This window comes from Leptonychotes weddellii, chromosome 10 (genome assembly GCF_054177405.1).
Source record: "Leptonychotes weddellii isolate Sample4059 chromosome 10, ASM5417740v2, whole genome shotgun sequence".
Classification (NCBI taxonomy): Eukaryota; Metazoa; Chordata; class Mammalia; order Carnivora; family Phocidae; genus Leptonychotes; species Leptonychotes weddellii.
Window position 1 is genome coordinate 63,443,823 of NC_138378.1, and position 24,105 is coordinate 63,467,927.

Here is a 24,105-nt window from a genome sequence, read left to right on the forward strand (position 1 = left end):
CTTTTTATTGCTGCTTTTTATTCTTATAGAGATATGACAGAAGTGGTTCATATCAAAGATCGAAAAGAAGTCATTCATGAAATGAAATTTTCTCCAGATGGCTCTTACCTCGCGGTGGGATCCAATGACGGCCCAGTGGATGTGTATGCCGTTGCCCAGCGGTATAAGAAAATTGGAGAATGCAGCAAGTCCCTTAGTTTCATCACCCACATTGATTGGTCTTTGGATAGCAAATACTTGCAGACCAATGACGGCGCAGGAGAACGCCTGTTCTACAAGATGCCGTGTAAGTCCTGCAGGCGTTGGATGTTTGTGAAAATCAAAACTCTGAACCACATGCAGCAAATATATAAGAACGTCATCATGATCTCAGGGCAAGGAGTGTTCTCAGAAACACGACCCCCCCCCCCCACCGAATCTCAAACTCTCAAAGGAAAGATTGATAAATTGGAACATATTAAAATAACAAATCACTGTGTAATGAAAGAAATCATGAAAAGACAAGGCAAAGACTGGACAGAAATATTTGCAGTGGTTATGATGGGCAAAGGATAGATAGCTAGAAGTTATAAAGAATGCCTAAAGATAACTGAAAGGAAAGATATCCTAGAAAAATGCCCCAAAATGCTAAACATTTGAGGATCACGGTCCTCATTTGCTATGATGGTTTTAGTCTGAAATTTGTGTTCTTCATAATTGGAAGTCTTTATGATATTATTTGGTGAAATATGCTAATTGGGATTTAAAAAGTACAATTTTTGTCACCTCCACTATCTCTTTGAGGAGAGATTCATCAGACTTCTATAACATTTAGTGACATTTAGTTCGTAATACTAAAATGGCAGAAATAAAAGACAATTTTCTGTTTTGTAATGTTTGACTAATGATTTTTTTTAACATGAGGAAAATTTTAACATCATGAATCTTGTCATCAAATATTTTATCTTAAAATTTTTCCTGAAAAATTAATTTTTATTGGAAAATAGTACATACCATCTAATGTAACCATGGCTTTTTAAAGAACCTCTGCCCTATCAACTTCGCCAGCACACCATCCCTAGGTAGATATTTCTGTGTGTCTACTTTCTTTGCTTGAAATTATTTCATATATATTTTACATATGTGAAAAATTATGGAATACATGTTTATCATTTGCAATAAAAAAGTAACCTCCTGCTCAGTGATAATATCATAATTTGCTTTCTTGTCCTCCTGTTAGTGAGCATTTGGGCTTAACTTATTTCTAGTTTCTTCGCTGGTACAGATGGTGCATCTCCAAATATCTTCATATAGGGGGGGATTTCCTCTTCTGAGTTACTTCCTTGGACTATATTTTCCAGAGGGGGAACGTTGTTGGGTTAAAGACTGTGTTCTGTCAACACTCTGATTTGTGTTCATCTTCATGAATTTTTATGTGACGCTGTCAGTCTAGAATTTCTGCGTGCCAATTTGACAGTGTGCAGGTAATGTATAAGAGCATCTGTTCTCACAGATTCTTTATTTGAAAACATTTGTTTATTTTTGAAGAAAAAACTACGAGGTAGTACGCTAAATTGTCTTGATTTTGAATTTTAGAATTGTGTATGACAGGACATTTTCCCAAGCATTTCTGTATCCATGTGTTTCTGCCTTTGCGTGCCCCTGAGTGACCTCCCTCACCAGGTTCTGGTACAAGCGGGGAATCGTGCCATACATTTGAGAACATACCAAGCACAACTGTCAAGACTCTTTTCCCCTAACCACTTACATTTACTTAATCAAAATTTGGTGGATTTTCATTGTCTAATGCTTTTAAATTTGTATAATATCCATTAAATGTTTACACAAATTTTTGGAGCCTAAATTTTAAAAAATTACTTCTATGGATCTTTGAATTTGAAAAGTAGAAGTTGAGAATAAATTTTTTTAAAAACCTGGCAAACTGTTGGTGACTAAATATGATATATATATTTTCATACAAATCATTTCATCAATAACACAAAGCATACTATCTGTATAGTAGTTTTGGATATTACATTGAGTACAATGATCATTTTCTTTCTCATCTCCATATCTGAGTTTTGATCATGCATTCTCTTTAAACCATGCTGGAAGAAAAAAAATCACAAATTGGGTAAAGAGATTAGAATCTTTAGGTTCCTTGGTTTATAGAGGTTTTTTTTTAATTTCTATAAACCTCTATAAGAAAAATGAATAAAGTAAATTTGAATATGCTTTTAAATGTAACATTTTGTTACTATGTATTGATAATTTTCAGCTGGGAAGCCTTTAACAAGTAAAGAAGAAATCAAAGGGATTCCCTGGGCCTCCTGGACTTGTGTGAAAGGCCCTGAAGTGAGTGGAATTTGGCCAAAGTACACTGATGTCACTGACATCAATTCAGTGGATGCAAATTACAACAGCTCCGTGCTGGTTTCTGGCGATGATTTTGGACTGGTTAAATTGTTTAAATTTCCTTGTCTCAAGAAAGGTAAGGCCAAGAGAGAGATTTCATTGAGTAAGTATTTAATCTAAAATGTATATGCAGTGTAATTAAGACTGATTTTCTTGGTGTCTGTTCTTGCAGATTATTCATTTCATCTTTATATTCATTTTTACTCTTTAACACTTTTAGAGAAAATGTGTTGTTGATGTCATTTACTTTTGACGTTCTAAAATATGGGATTTTACCAATTTAAGGCAGGTTTTGTTCACAGAGTTACTACTAGCGAGTTTGTGATTGAGAAGATTCATGTTTCACATTTTAAATAAGTCATAGTTTTGTTTTTATTTACATAAATTCATAATTTAAATTATATATTACATTACAATATTAAAATTCTTTTATGCTTCACGGCTAATTGTGTTTACACGTGGAAAGCCAAGCAAAATCCTTTTAGAGGTATTTAAGATAAAATCTGAAAGTGATTGTTCTGGTGATGACACAGGTGTTCGGACCCCTTGTTGTAGCACTAATCTTGCAAACCCCATTTACATAACTGGTGAAATTTTTGAGAGTGGAGATTGGTTCAAAAAAATTCTCCTCTAGCGTTTTGTCGTTCTGTTTTATTGTTGTTAAATCTTGTCACCTCAGTTTTTATGGCACCTTCAGACTTTGTAGTATGTGACTGAATTAGCTATGTAATGACCCTGTCTTCTTCTTCCTTAAAAAGTTGAGGCAAGAGGGGAGGGGAGTGGCGGGATGGGTATTAAAGAGGGCATGTACTGCATGGAGCACTGGGTGTTATATGCAAACAATGAATCATCGAACACTACATCAAAAACTAACGATGTAATGTATGGTGATTAACATAACATAAAAAAAAAAAAAAAGTTGAGGCAAAGCCCATACACAGGGTTTTCTGAGATTCCCCACCAGCCTGAAAATCTGATCTTCAGAAAGTAGTCAGTAGGGACATGCTGTGGCCTGAAAACTCGCTCACTTGAACAATTTTTAAATTAAGAAAGGAAAGGGACTGAAAAATGTAATTGGAGAGTCATTGTCGGATAACTGGCAGTTCAGAAGCAGCAACGGTTATGGTTGAGAACTGAACATAAAACGCATAACAAAGCAGACATCCTTTACACTTGATAAAATGGCCATCACTTTAAAATGCTTGAGGCACAGAATTACCTCAATGTGCCTAATTCACACTCTCCCCTCTCTGATGAGTCTTTTGAGTAATAGGGCATATCCCGTTAGATGGAGCAATGTACTTGCAGAACGTGAGTTAGGCAACCAGAAGGAACGGAACGTGGGAATTGAGAAGAAACATCACTGGGACCCGAAGCAGTACTGTTGGTCTCAAGAGTCAGGACTTGGGAAGAAGTTAATTCACGGAGAGTTGGTATTTCCTGTGTATCTCCAAACATTGTAGGGTGGTCTTGAGTCTGGAAAATAGGAATGGAAAGGGAGATCTTGGGTTTATTGATGAGAATGGGGGAAGGGGGAGGGAGGAGGTGAGCAGTGCTGTCTGTCCGAATGAGACAGCCTGATATGTAAAACAGTCCTGATGATGATGGCACACAGGAGACATCTGCCGAGTAAGGGAAGGTTGACAGCTGAGTGATAGTGTGGTGGGAGTAATAACAACCTCCGCAGCAGTCTGCGGAAGTATCCATATTCTCTGAGCAAATTGACTTGTTCTACTTTTCATGGCACATGGTTTATAAATCTTGCAGTTTGCCTCAGAGACATTCAGACTTCTGTGGCCTTTCTGTGCCTGAACTACCGGCAGGGGAGTTCTGAAAGGAGTGTTGTTGACAGGAATGGTAACCGTTGGTGGAACTTGTCACCCTGTAGCCCAGGGTCCCAGTGGCAGGTATGCCCCCAACCTTTGAGCCTGTAACAGCCAAACATGAGCAGGGGCTAGTGACCATGAGAAGTGTGGAGGCTGAGCAAACATGGTAGTTTTCCATTGTGATTAAATAAAACTTCCAATCAAGTTAATTGACACATTTACAATTAATGTACGAAGGATTCTGCTGCACAGTCTTCTGACACAAATGTTCTGCAGTTAATGAAAATGCCTACAGTGGTTTTTATTTTTACATCACCAAGCCAGTTTTTCTCATTTCATTTTGACAGTTTTCAAATCTTTTAAAATAAGCAGTATCAATACTGATAATTTCCCCTGATGTCATTTAGACTACATTCTGTTTGACCATCATCATACAGAAACTTCCATGAGGTAAAAATTCAAAGCCTTGCTCGTTGACATTTGCCACGTCTTACTACCTTGGCATCAGCCCTTCTCCAAGGGAAGGCTCTCCTACTTGACTGACTTGTGTGCTGCTGCCCCATTAATCCTTCACACACACACACACACACACACACTCTCTCTCTCTCTCTCTCCTCTCTCTCTCTCTCTCTCTGTCTCACATAGTCCTTGAAGAACTCCCTCCCAAAATAAGTGTGTCCTGGATCTTGTAAGACATGAGTTGCATAAACCCTGGACCTTGAGGGGAAAAGTGTTGGCTTTCAGTAGAGCTTGGATGAGCTTGATGCAGGAGAGGAACATAAAGTTCAGGGTGGCTAGAGCGTGATGAATGAGGGAAGCATTGTGTACTCAGAGGCTGGAGAGGGTGGTGGGGACCGTGTCCTGAAGGGCCTTGTAGCCACTGTTAGAAATTTGCGTCTTACTCTAAGTGTGGAGGGAAACTATTGAGGGCTTAAAATGGAGCAGTGACATGACCAATCTAAGTTTTTAAAAGACCACTTTGATATCATGTGGGATGGATTAGGGATGGGGAAGCTTCAAGTAGACTCTTGTACAAGTCCAGGTGAGAGGTGAGGTGGCTTGGACAAAGATATTAGGAACAGATGTGAACACAGGTGCATGAGGTTAGGAAACAGTGTCAAGGTAGAGCTGAAGGTCTTGCTGATGGATGTGGGAATAGAGGGAAAGAGAGGAACTGAGGGTGACTCCTAAGTTTTCGGCTTGAGCAGTGGGGTGGATGGTGGCACCATTTATGGAGATGGGAAAATAAGGAAGGAAAAGTGTGTGTTCAGGGGAGAGATTGAAAAAGAGAGGGATGGGGATAAGAGAAGGGAAGGAGAACTTAGTCTGTGTTGTTCATGATAAATCTGAGGCACCGTTAGACATCAAGTGGACGTGGCACATGGGCCATCAGCAGTCCAGGGAGAATTGAGGGCCGGAAGACGAATGTTTGGCAGTGGAGGGCATATTGACAGTACCTAAAGCCATGGGAGAGAGGACCACCAGAGAAGAGATGAGGGCAGAGGCCTGAGACATCCTTGTGGTTCAGAGAACCAAGGGAGGCCTTGTAAAGTGACCATGTCCTAGGGAAAGCCTGGAAAGAGGTGGACGTGGCCTTCTTTTATTCAATAAATATTTGTTACGTGCTATTGTAAGAGGCTGGAGATACATCAACAAATAAAAAAGGCACAAATCCCTGCCCTCATGGAGCTTTTGTTCTTCTGAGGGGACACAGTCAATAAAGGAAATATAAACACATCTCATGAGAAGTGCTACAATGAAAAAGCAAACAGTAGAATGCTCAGATGGGGGCAGCTCCGTGGTGGTATTTTAAATAGTGTGGTCATTTTCACCTTCATATACATTTAAATCATTACCTCTCCAATGAGTATTTTCAGTTGAACAGATGGCTTTCTCCCCCATTAAAGAGGTTCCGTTAGAGGGCCTGCAGTAGGTAGCATTGTTTCTGAAGGAGGGATGCAGTGCTTGCTGGCCCCCTGAAATCTCCCGTAGCCTTTGGAGTACTAGGCCTCCACGTGATAGGATGGACCCGGCTTGTTTTCATGACTGCCTTTGTGCTGCCCTCTACCAACCATGTGCGAGACTTTGGTAGTTCAGCTACAGCCGTAAGTGCAAATAGCTTTCCTTCCACAGTCATTCCCCCGGGGATGGTGTTCACTGAGTAAAGCAATCAGTGCAAGGGAACAAAATTTAATTCTCCCAGCTCTACATCCATGACTCTGAACAATAATTTGATTTTTTTCCCCACAGAATTATTCTGTTTCCCTATTACAAAGGACTCTCTGTCTTATTTTGGATTTGAGTAAGAATGTGTAAGATCATCATTCTGAAGCATTTTATTTTCAGAACCAGTGAAGCAGTAGGCATTATCTGGAACAGGTTCAGATGTGTCTTCAGCCACAGGACTTAAATGTTAAGGCCATTTTTAGCTTAATCCGTACTGGAATAATTGAGAGAATTTGGGGAGCCGTGGCTTGCTATGATATGTAACACTGAAAATTATATCTTCTAATACATTTAAGGATTTTACTTTTCAATGTGAAGAGGAATTGAATTTTTTAACCTATGAATTCTATTTTTTTTTTCATTACTAATCTTCTCCTCGAAAATATCTTTTCAGGAGCCAAATTTAGAAAGTATGTGGGCCATTCTGCACATGTCACAAATGTCCGCTGGTCCCATGACTTTCAGTGGGTATTGAGCACAGGAGGGGCTGACCACTCAGTTTTCCAGTGGAGATTTGTTCCAGAAGGTGTCAGCAACGGTCTGCTGGAAACTGCACCCCAGGGTAAAAACCAATTGTAATTTTTCAGCATTTTTTTTCTGATCAATAAAAATTTCAAAGAATGTTCTAATATCTTTCCTGAAGATAAAGAGTTAAAGCAATTTTGAAAAATTCATTCCTATAATAAAATTTAAAATTAAAAAGAAAAACAACTTTGAGACACATATGAGTCAGTTGAATAACTTCCTTCAAAGGATTTTGTTTATACCAGATGCAAGTTGAAGGTCAAAGGTTTACATGAAGAATTAGCCTTTAAGAATAACAGGAACAAAGACATTACAGCCTCTTTAGGACAACTGTAACTCTGGCAGGTCTACACAGTGAGACAAGAGGGGGACAGAGTAACCTTGGGAGTAGGAGTTGGCTCCAGAATGAAGTTCAAACAATGGTCCACAATTGGGACCAATGTGTTCCAGTTCAGTGGATATGTAGTCATTCTATTTACTGTGATGTCAGCAGAAATAATCGGCTAATAAAATTTAAAACCAGGTGAGGACATGTTTTCAATGGGAGAGTTTCTGCAGGTTTTGACCATGGCAGTTACTGCCACTTGGTGAACATGGCAAAGGCTAAGAGGATATTTACTGAACTAAGTAGTTGGATTTCCTTTTGCTCCAAGCTTCATTTTGGTAGAATCTTTCCCTGACCTTTTCTTTCTTTTTTTTTCCCTTTTTTTCTCTTTTCAAAGCAAGATTTAAACCCAAAGATTTGTTATCTCCTGAAAGTATGGAAATGAGTTCAGTCTTGGAGGGGCAGGGTGGGGGGGTAGTTGTCCTTATCTGTTAACGCTCCTGAAAGGAGTATGCTGAACTTAACCAGAAGATGGGGGGGGGAAAGATGTTTTAAGAACCTACACCAAGTAAAACTATGGTATAGTGATTTTTAAATTTACTTTGCTAGAAGAAAGGAAATATTTTAAATAAATTTATAAGCTCTCTTGGGTCTCCGAACTTTTGCTTGTTTCTCACGGATTGTGTTTCTGCAGAAGGTGGCACTGATTCCTACAGCGAAGAATCTGATTCGGATTTATCTGACGTGCCGGAATTGGACTCTGATATTGAGCAAGAAACTCAAATCAATTATGATCGCCAGGTCAGTAAGCAGAGAGCCTCATAATAAATGCCTTACAGCCCAGAACATCAATCTCATTGGATTTGGACGTTGCACTAAAAATGGCTGGTACTTGGGCAGAAGAGAATCAAGACAAGAATAAGGAAAATCACCTGCCTCTTGTCTTTAAGTACAGATTGTAAATAAGGCCTTTAACCCATTCACATAATTAAAATTTTTTAAGTGGAAGGTAGTAGCCAATTTTAAAACTGAACCCATGACAGGGTTTTCTGTCTTTTTTTGCAGAAAAAATATGCAAGTCAGCCACAGAATTTTTCATTTTCTTAACAGATCATGAAAGCATGTGTTTTCTTTACAGAATTGGTAGCCTCCGAGCCATGGTAGTTTGCAAGTGAGCTGGTGTCCTGCTTTCTCTCTTAACTTACATAGACCATTATGAAGACCATTTATGAAGACCATTATCCATTTAATTAAAGTAAAAGCCCAAATACAATACGCATGATCTCTCCAGTCAGAAATCACCTCTAGTAGAAAAGTTGCACAATTACTATCAAATTGGGTCCTAGTTTTTTGAAAATATACATTTCTTTTTAGTGCTAAACAGTGAGTGTTAAAGAGAGCCATCCTTCACAGGAATCTGGAGACTCGTCCCTTTTTTATGGTTGATAACTATAGGTGTTCTGTTTTCTTCCTTGTCATTTCATGAATGTCTGTAAAGCAGATTCTGTACCTGAACATGGAGTGAATAAGATTTCAGGTTTCAGACACAGCAACTGTCAGTGTTGCCCACGGAGATGTACCATAGAGGCTGGGGGCAGCTGCCAGGTAACACATGTCTCTACGGGGCCAGATCCTGTGCTTTCCATACACCAAATCCAACCCACAATAACCCTAAGAGGTTAAGTACTTTGTCCACGTCCACATCATCCGTAGTATTGATAAGAATGCGGATCTGGGCTTCTCTCCAAAGTGCACATTCAATGTATTGCTTGGCTTTGCCTCTGTAGAAGTACTGAACCTTTCCAGATGATGACTTTTTTTTCCACCCCATAATCATCACTCATTGATTCTGTGTTTGAAATATTAGTACAAAGGCAGTCCAACTGATGGTTTGGGTCACCTTCTTGATGAAATCAGCTTGACTGTGCAATGTATTATGCAATAAAACTAAAGGTGAGATTGAAAGGAAATTATTAATGTGGAAATATACACACACACTAAACAATATTATATTCTGGTGTCAAGGGGAAATGGAATTTAAGCAAAGTGAACATAAAATTCAGGGAAAAAAGAAAAGCAATTTTCTTTAGTTGGGAGTTTTGTATTTAGTAAAAAGGTGCTAGTGAAAGAATGAAAAGGCTTGACTCTACTGAAATCCATGCCTAGAATTTATTTATTCTCCCTGGCATCTTATTTTCTAAAGCTTCATCTGTATTATTTGATTTACATTATTTTTTGTTGCTGAGTTACTCCTGAGCAGGAAGTTTTATTCTGTTCTACAGATGGGAATTTTAGGTCCATAGAGGTTATGAGACTTGTTCAAATAAACAGTTGAAATAAATGCCAAGACCAGAATTCCATTCTCTTGAGTAGTTGATGAGCTGAAAAAAGCATTATGGGCTCAGATGGATAATTAACTTTAGCTTTTACAAGCTTAGTTCATTGCATCTGCAATAGACAAAGCAGTAATGAGGTATCTTTTGACTTCCTTTTTTTTAATTTTAAAGATTTTTGGTTAAATCCTAAACAGAGACTGTATTATGATAATATTCTTTTAGTTACATAGCTTTATCAAATGAAATTTTTCCTTTATGAAGATGAGCAATTATTAATAGATTTACTTTGTCTTGAATGTGTTAAATTGATCTCTCTCGATAGTAGGTCATGAATACATGATAGAGAAACATTACTTTTTATCTACATTTAGATTAAATTGCAGGAAATATTCTCTGAGTCAGCAGCACAATTTAGGTCCTAGGTTAGGCCAAGAGCTTTGCTCTAAATCTCAGAGTCTGATCTGTCAAGATGCATGAGATCATGAAAGAAGATAATTCCATAGAGTGATCACCATGATTCATGAGGTCTGTGTTTTGCAAATGTCAGAATCACCAAGAGATTTCTCACCTTAGAAGAAATTATAGCAAAACATTTCATTGATTTTTATTGATAATTTATTGAGTAATTTCCTTTCTTATTTTACCAGAAAATTGTTATATTTTCTGAATATAAATTATTTAAACTCAAGATGACCTTGAATCCCAATGATTCAAAAGGCATTTCAAGATAGTTTTGTTCATTAGAAAGTAAACTTCATTCTCATGTTTTATGTACTCAATTTGGTTTATCTTTTCAAAGAACCAACTCTTAAGTTTGTTCATCTCTTCTATTGTCTTATTCTCTATTTCATTTACTTCTGCTCTAATCTTTATTATTTCCTTCCTTTTGCTAACTTTTGGCTTACTATGCTCTTTTACTCGTTCCTTGAGGTATATTGTTAGGTTGTTGACCTGAGAGTTTTCTTTTTTCTTAAAGTATACGTATATAGCTACAGACTTTCCTCTTAGAACCGCTTTTGCTGTATCCCATTGTTGTGTTTCCATTGTCTCAAGATATTTTTTTAATTTTCTGTTTGATTTCTTCTTTGATCCATTGGTTGTTCAGAATTGTGTGGTTTAATTTCCACATACTTATGAATTTTCCAGCTTTCTTCCTGTGATCATTTCTACTTTCATACCATGGTGGCCAGAAAACATACTTGGTGTGATTTCTATCTTGTTGAATTTATTGAGACTTGTTTTGTGGCCTAGCATTTGATGTATCCTGAGAAGAACTTGTATCCTGCTGCTGATGGCTGGGATGTTCTGAATATGTCTGCTAGGTTATTTGGTCTGCAGTGTTCTTCATCTGGTGTTTCCCTATTGATTCTTTGTCTGGATCATCATTTATCCATTGTTCAGAGTGACACCTTCCCCAACTATTACACTACTGATGTTTATTTCTCCTTTTCGTTCTGTTAGAATGTGCTTTATATATTTAGGTGCTCTGATGTTGGGTACGTATTTAAAATGGTTATATCTTCTTGATGAGTTGACCCCTTTATCATTATATATAATGACCGACTTTTGTCTCTGGTGACCATTTTTAGCTTCTTATGTTCTCAAAAACTTGATTTCCTGCAGTTAAAGACCTCCTGAGAATGCCAAGATACTAATATTTTTGAAACCCGGAGAGTCTCAACTAAATGTTTCTGCTATGCTTTAAGGTTTACAAAGAAGATCTACCTCAGCTAAAGCAACAAAGTAAAGAGAAAAACCATGCAGTGCCCTTCCTCAAAAGAGAAAAGGCTCCTGAGGACAGCTTGAAACTTCAGTTCATACACGGGTGGGTGCCTGTCACCAGCCTTATCAGCCTACCATTGGGTCCCCTCTTCTTGGTGCTGTCCCACTTCAGGCTGGCTCTTCTGTCCAGTGTGTACTTACCCGAAGTAATAATAGAAACATGATTCTCTGTGCGGTTATCTCAGTTGATGTCCTGTAGTCATAACAATGTGTGTATCTAGATTTTTCATGCTTCATTGACTTCCATACACATACGTTTCTGCGGCTCATTGTTACTGCACTCTGTTCTCTCCCCTGTCCCTGTTCCTGTTACCCCCATATTTCCTGCTCTGTTTAGCTGGCTCCACCTAGGACAATATTTTTTCAAACAATTTTGCTCACATATGCCCACAATAGTTATGAATTTTTAAAAATAATGTACAACCTTCCACACTTTAAGTTGACATCTAAAATTTTTCAATGTAAGGTTAAATGATTGTGAAGAATATAATATCTAGTGCTTTGTAAATACATCATTCATTTAAGGGGATCAATTGGAACTGAAATGTCATAGATATTTGATTCCCACCATCACCAATTTAAAAAATACCTGAACTCATATTTCTATGCTACTTTTCCCATAGAATTTTATACTAATGTACTATTTTTATGCTTGAAAGGCTTTTATTGATCACCCTATCATACATTTTGCAAGGAAAGAAATGTATATAAGCGCAATTTAAATTTAATTCCCTGTGATCCTGAGTCTCTAACTTGTGTTATCTAGTATGGTATCCACTTAAAGCCACTGGGCATGTGAAATATGGCTAGTCTGAATTCAGATGTGTTGTAGGTGTAAATGCACACTGGATTTCGAAGACTTAGCATGAAAAAAAGAACGTAATATATCTCATTAAAATGTTTATGTTGAGGGGTGCCTGGGTGGCTCAGTCGGTTAAGTGTCAGACTTTTGATCTCAACTTAGGTCTTGTTCTCAGGGTCATGAATTCAAGCCCCATGTTGGGCTCCATGCTGGGCATAGAGCCTACTTAAAAAATGTTTTATATTGATTACATAATATTTTAGACATAATGGGTTAAATGTTCTTAAAATAAATTTCATCTGTTTCTTTTTATCTTTTTTAATGTAGAAAATTTTCACTTTACATGGTTTGCATAATATTTCTATTGGACATTGCTGCTCTAAGTGTTCATTCTTTTTTGGATTGAATTTTTTTTACAACTGTTAGTACAAAGCTTATCAGACCAACATAAATATAGCACAAATTCTAATAAGTACTTACTAAATATAAACAATTTTATTGGAAAAAAATTTTAATAAGATTTTTTTTCAGTGAGTTCAGATATATGTACACATATTATTGCTAGAATGTGATAGAGTTTAGTATTGATTCTATTCCCATTTATCATTTTTTAATAGTTACAAGCACTGAGAAAGCTTACTCACATAAATAAGTAGATGAGAAAGGAAGCAATTTTACCATAGCAACCTTACTCAGTTCTTTAAGCTCCTCTTGCAACACAGATAGGTATATCTTGCAATTTTGATACATCACATGAAAATATAGTTTAATGATCTATCACCTGACAATTCAATGAAATCACTCTTCAATTTTATTAAAAGCAAAGAATTGGAAGTCACTTGACTTACAAAAGAACTTCATATCTAGTTATTGGAATTGTTCCCTTTCAACATCCACACCTGAGTTTGTTTTGGTGTTCCTGGAAGGTTCCATGCTCCAGGGTAATAGAACATAATAAGATTCTATGTGGACAAAAGGAATGGCTTTCCAATGTGAGAGGAAGGTGGTAGAGAAAGGGGAGGTGGGAAGGGAAAACCTGCACCTCCTCACAAGTGTGTTCTCAAACTGGTCACTTTGAAGAAAACACATACAGTAGCTGAGGATCTAGAAACAAATTCTGTTAAACTTATCAGTGCAGATTTGCCCTTTAGAGAGACTCACATGCCCTCAGAGATCCTCGTACCCCTGTTGAAGATTACTGTCCCGAGCAACCATGGAGATACCTGTGGTTCTACTTGTGCATGTCTGCAGCAACATGGTAGCTTTGCCTTCTGATCTCTCCTGCTCTGTTGACTCACTGTCCATTCAGCTACTGTGCGTTTCTTGGACCTGTGCTTCAGTTACAGAGGCTACGACTGTAGAAATAATCTGTTCTACACGCAAGCTGGAGAAGTGGTCTATCACATTGCTGCAGTTGCCGTGGTGTACAACAGACAGCAACACTCCCAGAGGCTGTACCTGGGGCACGATGATGACATTCTCAGCCTGACCATCCATCCAGTGAAGGACTATGTGGCCACTGGGCAGGTATAGATCTCTCCTCTGAGCTGGGGGCCTCGCCAAAGAGAGGGAGAGGATTTAGTTATGAGCCCAGTTTATATACTGGTTCAAGAAATACTTGATAGAAACAAACATGAGGCATGAAGCTGAAGATTCAGTGAATGCTGGGTCATGTCGTGATGGTGGGAGCCTCATCCGCTATATTATAGCACTGTGGGAAGCCTCTGAGGGATTTCATCTTGACATGATATCTACAAACAGGATTAGCTAAAACTAAATTAAGTTCCATGAATGCAGTCTTAATATATTTTCCTCATCACTGTGTACCCAGTACTTATTATATCCTCGGTAATCAGTGTTTATTGAATTAGCCATCTTTTAATACTAGCATAACATCTAGTGAATAGTTATTTTTGTAAAACTTAAAGCCATGAATTTTGACTAATTCATCATTTTATATTTTAACCTTTAAAAAACAAAATTCTATCAGACCCATTTTGGAATGCCTAAACTTTGGATTGAATCTATAATTGGAAAGCTACTCAAAACAGAGCCCTATATTCAGTCATTTTGTGCATGGAAAGGAGAGAGATAAAGTCAACTTCGTAAACAAAAAATCCGTTAAACTCAGATTTATTATCTTGTGGCAAAGTAGTAATGTTAGTAGTATTTTCAGTTTTGTACTCTTTCAATGTATAGACTGCATTTTTGTTCAGTTTTATCATGGGCTTTTAACTGCAGGTAAGACTTAAACTGATTCTCAACATGTAAGTGGCAAACTCAAGGAAAAACACGTGGTATGAGGGTCAGCAATTAACAGGAAACAAGTGTTTCTGAGACCTGACATACAGGTGGTAGAGAAGTCTTTGCACAGAGTTCATAGCCTCGTGTTCATGAGATCAGTGGTGAAAGTGAGGGCATGAAAGGAGTCAGTCCCCAGAAATGTGCATTTTGGGGGAGGAAAGTCCATAGCTTTTATAATTTGTGAAAGGATTACAGTCCTTCAAAAGCAAAGTGCCATTAACTGACATACTGGTTTGCTACCAACTGCATATTAGACCATCTCTTCTGAATTAGCTGCCATGATTAAGTTTCTTACAAGTAATTGATGACTACTTTGCATTTTTACATTTCACTCTCCTCCCTCCCCCTTTTTATTGTTCTGATAACAGATGATGCTTGGTTCATGTGTATTTAATAACTTTCCTTTGAAAGAAGGAACAGGGATTGGTTCTTTGCGTAAACCCCTGAGGAGATACCACATTCTATCCTGTAATTGCTGAGAGACAAACCGGTGACAAATCAGTACACCAGCAGCCACTCCAGGGGTAACTGGGCCTCCATACACCAGTGTAGGAGTTAGCTGGATTCTGCTTCGTTATGTGCATGCTTTTATGTCACATTTCCCCTTTTATAGTCCTTACACTCAACAGGGTTCTTTTTTCCATTACACTCAAGTGAGGAAAACCACTTTACTATTAAAATTTTTTCTGTTGTTGGGAATTAGTGGGAGAGAAGTTGGTATCCCCTCAAGGAGAATCCACTTTAAGAACAAGTAAGCCATGAAACTGTCATTTCCTGGGGGAGAAGCAGGGCCAGGCCTTCTTGGGATGAGTGAAATAATTAAGGTGGGTAAAAGAACTCTGAGGACAGGGCCGTAACAACATACAGGTGACTTCCTTGACCAAGAAGTGGAATCGTACATGGAGTTGAGAAGGCAGGAGAGAGAGATGTCGAACTAACCCAAAAAGCACAGTGGACATTTGATTTGGAGTTTTATAGTACCTTGCCTGGGAGCCATGTACCAGGTGAGGCTGGCCTGGCACCCGATTTGATGCCCCGAACGAGCCTGTTAGACTCTTTGTGCCTCTATTTTCTCAAATGGAAAATAACGGCATGAGACCAGATGATTTCTGAAAGTCTTCCTACTCTCCAAATGTGTGGCTTTGGATTTCTGAGCAGCACTTGACTCAAAGGAGCTCTAAGAATGACTCTTAGGAATCATTCTTGTTAAAATTTATAAGTAGTTAATAACACTCATCCTGTTACTTAAGGTTGGAAGAGATGCTGCTATTCATGTGTGGGACACACAAACTCTAAAATGTTTGTCGCTATTGAAAGGACAACACCAGAGGGGAGTGTGTGCGCTCGATTTTTCAGGTAAGGCCCCCGTTTTCCAGTGAAGTCATTGATGGTTCTGCATTTACTCAGGCCCAGGGTTTTGGGGTTTTGTTTTTGTTTTTACAACCTCCTATTTAGTCGAGTTCTGTTTGTAATGAGCTAAGCTCTTGGTATGTCAGCTACCCAGTCTCAGACCAGAAATTAGATATGTGAATACCTCACACAAAAAATGTGGCCTTTAGATTACACGTCCTTTCCTGGCCTTTCTCATTTCCTCTCTCCCAGGTCATTACCCAGAGCTCACACTGCGCTCTGCATTTGTTTGAGCTGTTGGAAATCCAGAGCAGCTGTTGCTGTAGAGTCTTAGTTGCAAATGTCTGGCAGTGACTCAGAACATCAATTTCATCTCTCCAAATAAGGGGGAGCGCGGCACTTGCAATTTAAAATATAAAGAACTAGAGGGAAGGCTGCAAATTCTCTGCAAAGGGTCACTTTACAACACTTGTGTTGTGGAAATAAATTTCAAATTGAAAACAACAGAGCTGGATTTTCCATCCCCTTAATTTAAGATTTGAACACAGTACTATTAGAATACTAACTGATGAATGTGATTTCCTTTACAGTGAGACCGTTTCTTTAAGCTAGAATGGAGAATGAGGAGGGCCTGTCACCAAAGGTGTTTTTACCTGGAATTTTTAATCCCAATTGTAGAAGTTAGATAAGTAGAAAAAATTATAAATTTTCTACTGAAAATTGATTCTATAATTTCTTTTTTTCTAAATTCCATTCAGATGTTTAATATGTGCAGTGTGTATAATGTTCATCATTAAGTTCAATGACTCCACAACCGCATTCTCTTTCCTCTGTCCCCCTTTCTCTACTTTCCTCGCTCAAGCCTCAACTCCTTCTCATCTCTGCCATGGTAGTCATGCTGGACTCTGATTCCATTTCCACTTTCTCCAGTCCATCCTACGCAGTTCTGGAGTCTTCTGGAAATGCAGTTACACTGCTACCACATGGACTCCTCTTGGCTGGCTGACTCAGGGCTGAGCCTTTGGTTGGACATTCATGGCCTTCCATGATGCGGCCTCAACTTTCCTTTGCAGTGTTTCCACCCACCTACCCGTTCATGTTCCCTTATGTCTCTCTAGCCATAGAACCGAAATGCATGGCTCTCCTTCTTTTCGCCTGTGTCCCTTTGCTCATGCTGCTGCCATGTGTCCGTTAAAGTCCTCCCATCCTTTAAGATCATGCTGCAAGTTTCCCGTACGACCTTCCAGGGAGAAATAACCTGCCCCTTGTTCTTCATCCCCTGGCCCATGGTTCATTGTTCTTGTGCTCCCTGTTGGACTCCATGTAGTACAGTAGCTGTTTGTGCTAATGCCCTTCTCGTACAATAACCTGCTCAGCCAGCAGAGCCCGTCTCCCTCCTCCCCACTGCGCATGTTGTAGTGCTGCAGACACAGAAGCGACTCCAAAACTGTGAAGGAATGAATGAGGTTTTGCCTCATTCACTTGTCTCACCCGTCACTATTACTACTAGAACCTCACATTGTAAACCGTGTTTACACGTGAAAATAATCTCGTTTATGTTTTGACCTGCAGTAACATGGGGCAGTGAGGGGAGATTTTTTTGTGACTCGCTCATCCTTACATACTGTAAACTACTATACAAATCCAAATTGTTGGATCATTATTAGAGGTTATTTGATACTTTCTGTGGTTATTGAACTAGTAAAACTCCAGGCTAAAGAGTCCCTACTGCACACTGGCAGGCACGTGAGGTCGGGAAGGCATGAGTACCAAGGGATAGAGAACAGTTCGGCATGCCACCTGCCCATGGGAAGCCTGGATAACACACCCAGTAACAGTGAATACAAAGTCCTAAACTTCCAGAAGTTTGATAAACCTACAGTTTTAAAATAGAGTGTCGTATGTCCTTCATAAAGCAGTAAAATCTGAAAGGAAACCATAATTTGAGTTCAGACATGGTTCTCTTCCAAGGATGTGAATGAATTTCCTCTGCTTTTTTTCATGACTCTTCTCCTCAATAGCTCAGCTGCCCTTTTCCTAAAATTAACTCTGCTAGCCAATACATATGTATGTACTTAATATAAAAATTATATTACTAAATATGCTCTAAAGAATAGTGAGAGACCCATTAGCAAAAATAAATAAAATAAAACATGAATGTATTAAGTTATAGAGAATCTAATATTCATATTTTTGGCAACATTAAAAATTGACTCTATAACTCCAGCAGATAATTTGGCACCATGTAATAAAAGCTATAACTCAAAATGACAAGTACGTGGACTATGTGTATTTCATACATATTTCTATGTATCAAGTTAAGTGTAAGAAAAATAGAACTCAAATAGCATCTATTCACTGATTTCCACTGGAAATGTGAATATGTGTATTAATGTATAAGCAGAGTGGCAGGAAATTTAGAATAATATAAATAGAATTTAATAATCATTAGAATATTTTTTCTGTAGAATTAATTTCATGGTTTTTAAATAAAGATCAAAAGATCTAATGCCTGTTACTTCATACCTTTAGGGAAGGGATTAAAGGAATGTAGATCAACGACACTGAATAGAGATGAGTTAGTAGCAATGAGCTGGTCTCCCGTAACTTGACCTCTGCATTTCCGAGAAGTCCTCTTTCCTCTGGGCCTAATAGTTTTGCAGGAAGGAAAGGTGAAGAGATTAAGTGAATTTAGAAATGTTTCCCTCGTAAGGCAGCCCCTCACATCAATTGCCTGGGGAGAGAAACCAGATGCTTTAGAAAGAGGTTGAGAAGCTGATTCTGTCACTTCTTCTAATTCCTATCTTGGGCAAATAAATACTGAGATATGAAATATTCTCTGCATAAAAAGGATATTTCAGTTTCAACAATACATTCTTTATTGCCCTTAACAATGACTAGGGAGGAGCCATATTTGTTCAGCAAATGTGTTATTTTTTATTGTGGAAAATTACGTTTGTCTCAGAGTTCAAGTACAGTGATGATACATAAATGGCAGAAAGGAAGCTAGTTGATAGTTTTAGAAAGCACTACTGTTAAGGACCCTTCAGAAAGACCTTTGACTAGGATCTCTTCTGTTTGATCCTTCTTTGAATGTGTAACCCTTACATGAGACAAATTATGGTGGTTGGTTGATCTTTTTGATCTCTCTGGCACCTCCTGAAGGTGTGAGCAGAGGTTTCTTTGATTTAAGTTATATTGATAGTACTTTGTGTGATAATGATAAAACTGAAAGCCCTGTGTCATGTCCTAGACCAAGAATGGAGATCCAGAGAGTTTGGTGGTATGGCTGGGGTAGAAGTCAGACCGTGGCGGATCCTGATCTAGAACCCAGGTCTCCTGGCCTCAGTGCAGTGAGAAGGCCACCAAGCCTGGGGTTTTGAGCTGGCAAGAGCTATACCAGGAACTCTCCCCACTGAGTCCTCTTGCCTACTCCTGACTCTGCCCTCCATCAGGGCCAGTGCAAACTTTGAGCATGAGAGTCATACCTGGAGCGCTCAGTGTCCCCCCTTTACCCAAAGGCAAGTGTCTCCAGTTGCCCCGCCCCCACTTGCCAGTATAAAGGGGGAATGGGCATAGTGCTACACACAGGCTGCCACATGAACAGCCCCCAATAAAAAGAGAGCCCTGTCCTAGAACAGCCCTGAATCACACAGTTATGTGAATAGGAACAGGAGCAACTATACCTTTCTTTTGAACAGTGATAGAAAAGTGAGTAGCTTAAGTCTACGTGCCAAGAGATATTACTTAGATTTCCCTATTGAACCACATGAACAGGGCACCAACATTGGTCATTACCTAGCTGGTGGCACCATCTGTGTACCTCAGGACCCCGTATCCATCCATCTCTCATAAGCCAGCTCATCTGGGGAGGTGTTGTGGAGACCTGATAGTACATTTGTCCCTTACTAGAAAAAGCAATTGTCAGGGAAATACAGAGCAGGTAACAAATAAATGTGAAAACTAGGCAACAAACAGTCATATGTGGGGGTTTAGATTATTCTTGCCACTGTTACAAAGCAAAAAAAAGACATTTTTAATGAAAAACATTTCTTACAACATAACCCATAACTCTATGTAAACAAGAAGGAATGAGTTTACATTATCTCACTTAATTGAGCAACTCTTTGCTCTGTGAATTTGTTACCACTGGCTAGGGAAAATGGAGCCATCTTTGATTTTGTGCTTACAGGACAGAAGGTGCTTCCACATGAATAGAAAACCAGATTAGAAAGTTTCAGCCACATAATTTTTTTTAGTTTAATATCCTACTCATATTTTTTAAAATCTTCATTGAATAATACTGATCTCCACAAGGACACCTCTAAGACTGACTGGATTTCACTATGTTCAATTCTGAAAATCTGTGCATTTTTTATGAGCCCTGAATGCAGGGACCAACTTGTAATTGAGTAGAAATTTTCTCTTTCCACTATGCCCTTTACTGTTGACATTAAGTGCCTTAGAATTATTTCTGGACTGTGTCACAAAATATCCATAATTAATACACACTGTGACTGGAAAGATTTAAAAGGACATTACCTTGGCTCTAAAAATATGGCTGAAAATAAAAAAACTCCAGCTGGTCAAGGAACAATGGATTTTCAAAGCTAAATCCAAGTCTCTTTGGAAGACGGTGGAGGAGGGTGAAAACTAGGAAAAGATAAAAAGGTGTCCAATTATATTTCTGAACCATGTGGTATGCAGAAATAGCCTACACCTGCAGAATTTAAGAAAAGGTCACTATCCTAAAGAAGAGGTGTTACGGTTGTTGAGGTGCATCTGGATTTGGACTGTTTCTTCATTTCTCCTCATAGTCATGAATTGAGGTAGAAAGGAATGTAACTATGAAGACAAGCTAATAGGGCCTTTCAGAAATGCTAATAAAAAGCCAAAAAAAATTAATTTACCCTGAGACTTTCTTCAAAAGACACAAAACTTGAACCGTCATTTTAAATGTGTGGATGCTTGCCTTCTAAGGACATGTTAATATAGCTACACAGGTAACAAAAGGAAACACAAAATGTAGATTTGATAAATGGGAAAAAAAGAGACACTGAAAGTGCCATGTTTTTGAAAGAAATAATAATTAAAACAATTAAAATTTGTAGAGCTAGATAACATAGCACATTGTCTTTCCCTTCTTACTACCCATACACACATTCTTTTTTGTTTGTTTTTTTAAGATTTATTTGTTTCAGAGGGAGAGTGTGTGAGCAGGGGAAGGGCAGAGGGAGAGGAGAGAAGCAGACTCCCCGCTGAGCAGGGAGCCCACTGCTGGACTCGATCCTAGAATCCTAGAATCCCCAAGATCATGACCTGAGCCTAAACCAAGAGTTGGAGACTTAACCGACTGAGCCACCCAGGCGCCCCCATACACACATACTATCTTTATCTTTACCTCTTCATTGTCGCCAGTATCCTCAGTGTTCACTGGAAACTAGCTTAGTGGGAGGATCACAGAGGAAATGTGATACGATTACCATAAGCCTTAGCAGAGCTTATAATCTAAAAAAGAGCGGAATCTCCGATAAATAAATAAAATCACCAAAATACAGAGACATACTACTACAGAAACAGAACCAGGCCATCCCAAGAGGTACGGAAAGAGTCATGTTGGTAATGAATAGGAAGCCCTTATCATCACTTCCCTCTCCCAAACGTTTAGAAAGAGACCGTGCACAATTTAAAGCCTGGTCATGGTTAAGCATAAGGACTTAGAAGTGATTCAGAAGACACATTTGTTTATCGTAATCACTTGATGATAATTTAACACTTTTGGAAAGCATGAATGTCTCCTCTGATACTGAGCCTAATAGCTTGAAGGGGTTCATGTACCTTTCAAAGCCTTGTCTCATACTTAGTAGTAGTCCAGGATTGAGGAGAATTTGTTTGTTAAGCCAGGCTCTTCCTTTCTCTGACTCTGCTCCTGCCTTTGGAGAAGGAAGCTTGGTAGCTTGGGGGACAGTCTGGCACAAGGAACGGTACTCACAGGTTGGGCATTGGTTGGCATCTGGAGAGGGTTGCCAGATTTAGCAAATTGAAATACAGGAAGCCAAATAAATTTGTAGTAGAAGTATGCTTCATGCAATGCAAGTGTAAATACATAATTTAAATAATGCATGGGACCTACTTATACTAAAATTATTCATTCCTTATCTGAAATTCCAGTTTAACTAGGCTTCCTTTATTTTACCTGGCCACTCTGACATCTATCCCAGACCTGCCTTTGAAAATACCAGTTAAGACCCTGAGTGGACTGGGGAGAAACAGTTTATCAGATACTTGTGTTTCTTTGCCCTCATATTGTGGGTCCTCTGTCGTCCCAGAAGACACCTGCTAAACTGGTGGATAGTGAATCTGGCCACCCATCTCCCAGTCAGCACGGAGCTAAGGTGGAATCGCTGAGCCTAAACACTCCTCCTGTGAATCTGGCTTGTGAGGAGGAAGCAAGGGAAAGATTTGCTAACTGTATGGCCTCTTTGGTCTTGAAGGGAAAAAGCATATTAACTATTTTTGATTTTTAATTTAATTACAGAGAAATGTATTTTAAGTTTTTTTTTAAAACAACCCAGTGTCTACATTATAGTAGTCATTGATGATATTATAAATAATATTTAATACTAGGGGAAAATGTTCACCATAGAACAAAAGAAAAAAGATTAGATAATAGTATGTTCATTATCATCCTGGTTTTGTTTTTTAAAAGCACATTTATGTGGAGAAACTGACAGGATATACACCAAAGGTAGGCCTAAAAATTGGGATGAGTTTTAAATTTCCTCTATCTATATTTCCTAAATGTCCTATAATAAGCATAGTACATTTGAAATAAGGAAACTAAGAGATTAAGATTTTTAATTATAATATCTTTTGAAAGAATTTTTGAAATTAAATTTAGTTTCTATAATGCTCTTATCTTGGAGGTTTAAATAGAACCCAGTTTTTTAAAGCTGAAAATAGACTGAGTCACAAAGTCACATGGCTCTTTGAGTAAACATCATGAGATTTGTTTGTCATAAAATAGACAAGGTTTTTGTGATGTACCTGGGAGACTTCCCCCAGCTCCATGTCTCAGACTGGAGTGTTAGGTCAGTGATTTAATTCATCAACCAGTTATGATGCATTAGGAAGGTCAACTATTACTAGTTATGTGTTTCATTTAGTGTGGTCCCACTAGTATATGATACTTCTAATGTATTGTAGCCTAAATAATATTCTTAAGACCCATTTCATATTTGTCTTTACAGTATATGAAATGTTTTGGTTTTTCATTGAAGAAATGAGTCATTTGCCATTTGTGTTGTTTTCATACAGCTGATGGAAAATGTCTGGTGTCGGTTGGTTTAGACGATTTTCACAGTATTGTGTTTTGGGACTGGAAAAAGGGAGAAAAAATAGCCACCACAAGGTAAGGCGGTGCTGAGGTCATGCAGCATCCTGCTGATTGTCTCGCTTCAGTAAAGGTCAATAGTTTTCATTTTCTGGTGAGATTTCATCTTCAAACTCAGATGGAATTCACATGGAAAGCTTAACACCTAAGTGAAAGCATACTGCAATATTTCATGGTGACAAACCTGACTTAGAGCAGTTAATGTTTGTTTCAGGGAACTGGAAAATTCTGAAATCCTTTCCAGAGAGTTACTCATCACTTCACTTTTAGTAATATACACATTGTCTTTATCAAAGCTTTCTCCAGCAGTAGAAAAGCAGCTTTTCTCAGACTTGGGCCTCGCCCCTTGTTTTTCGACTGTCTTGCATCTGCTAGAGGAGTGTCAATGTCACTCGAGTCAGAAGTACCATTTGTCATGAGGCTGTGTCATGCTGGGAAGGAGGCTCCATCGTGTGCATCTGCCACTCGCTTTCAAAGCAGGCAAATTGTTTCCCTAATCTCCCCATCTTATAAATAGACTTTCCAAGACCGACTGCTGTTTATAGACCACCTGTCCTCCCTTACCCCAGCCTCCCTCCCTGCTGAATCAGCCTGAGGTCTGAGCACTACTTTCTACTCCTACTTACACTGGACTTCGCTGTTTGCCCGGCCATGGTCAGAGGTCAACATAGTTGGCAGCCCAGGCCCAGTGATACAGTTTGCTGCTCAAGACAGGTTATCAGCTTACCTCTCCACTTCACTAGGTCTTCTCTACATGAACCAACATCCTTTCTGTCTCGAGGTGTAAAGTCATTTTTAAGTTAATGGCTTTGAACCCCAATATTCACTTTGTAAATTAATAT

General features: G+C 38.6%; 1 protein-coding gene across 2 annotated transcripts in view; it reads left to right on the forward strand.

The window, feature by feature from the left end:
- Nucleotides 1-24,105, forward strand: part of EML6 (EMAP like 6) — a 261,695-nt gene that overhangs the window by 156,359 nt on the left and 81,231 nt on the right. For both annotated transcript variants that reach the window (XR_014148895.1, XM_081832019.1), the window contains exons 9-16: nt 30-286; nt 2,258-2,470; nt 6,841-7,008; nt 7,991-8,097; nt 11,339-11,457; nt 13,557-13,743; nt 15,771-15,876; nt 23,188-23,281. Coding sequence is in view for 1 of the 2 variants with exons in the window: in XM_081832019.1 (XP_081688145.1) it covers nt 30-286; nt 2,258-2,470; nt 6,841-7,008; nt 7,991-8,097; nt 11,339-11,457; nt 13,557-13,743; nt 15,771-15,876; nt 23,188-23,281 (1,251 nt within the window). In the remaining variant the exon portion in view is untranslated. The remainder of the gene's footprint in view (nt 1-29; nt 287-2,257; nt 2,471-6,840; nt 7,009-7,990; nt 8,098-11,338; nt 11,458-13,556; nt 13,744-15,770; nt 15,877-23,187; nt 23,282-24,105) is intronic.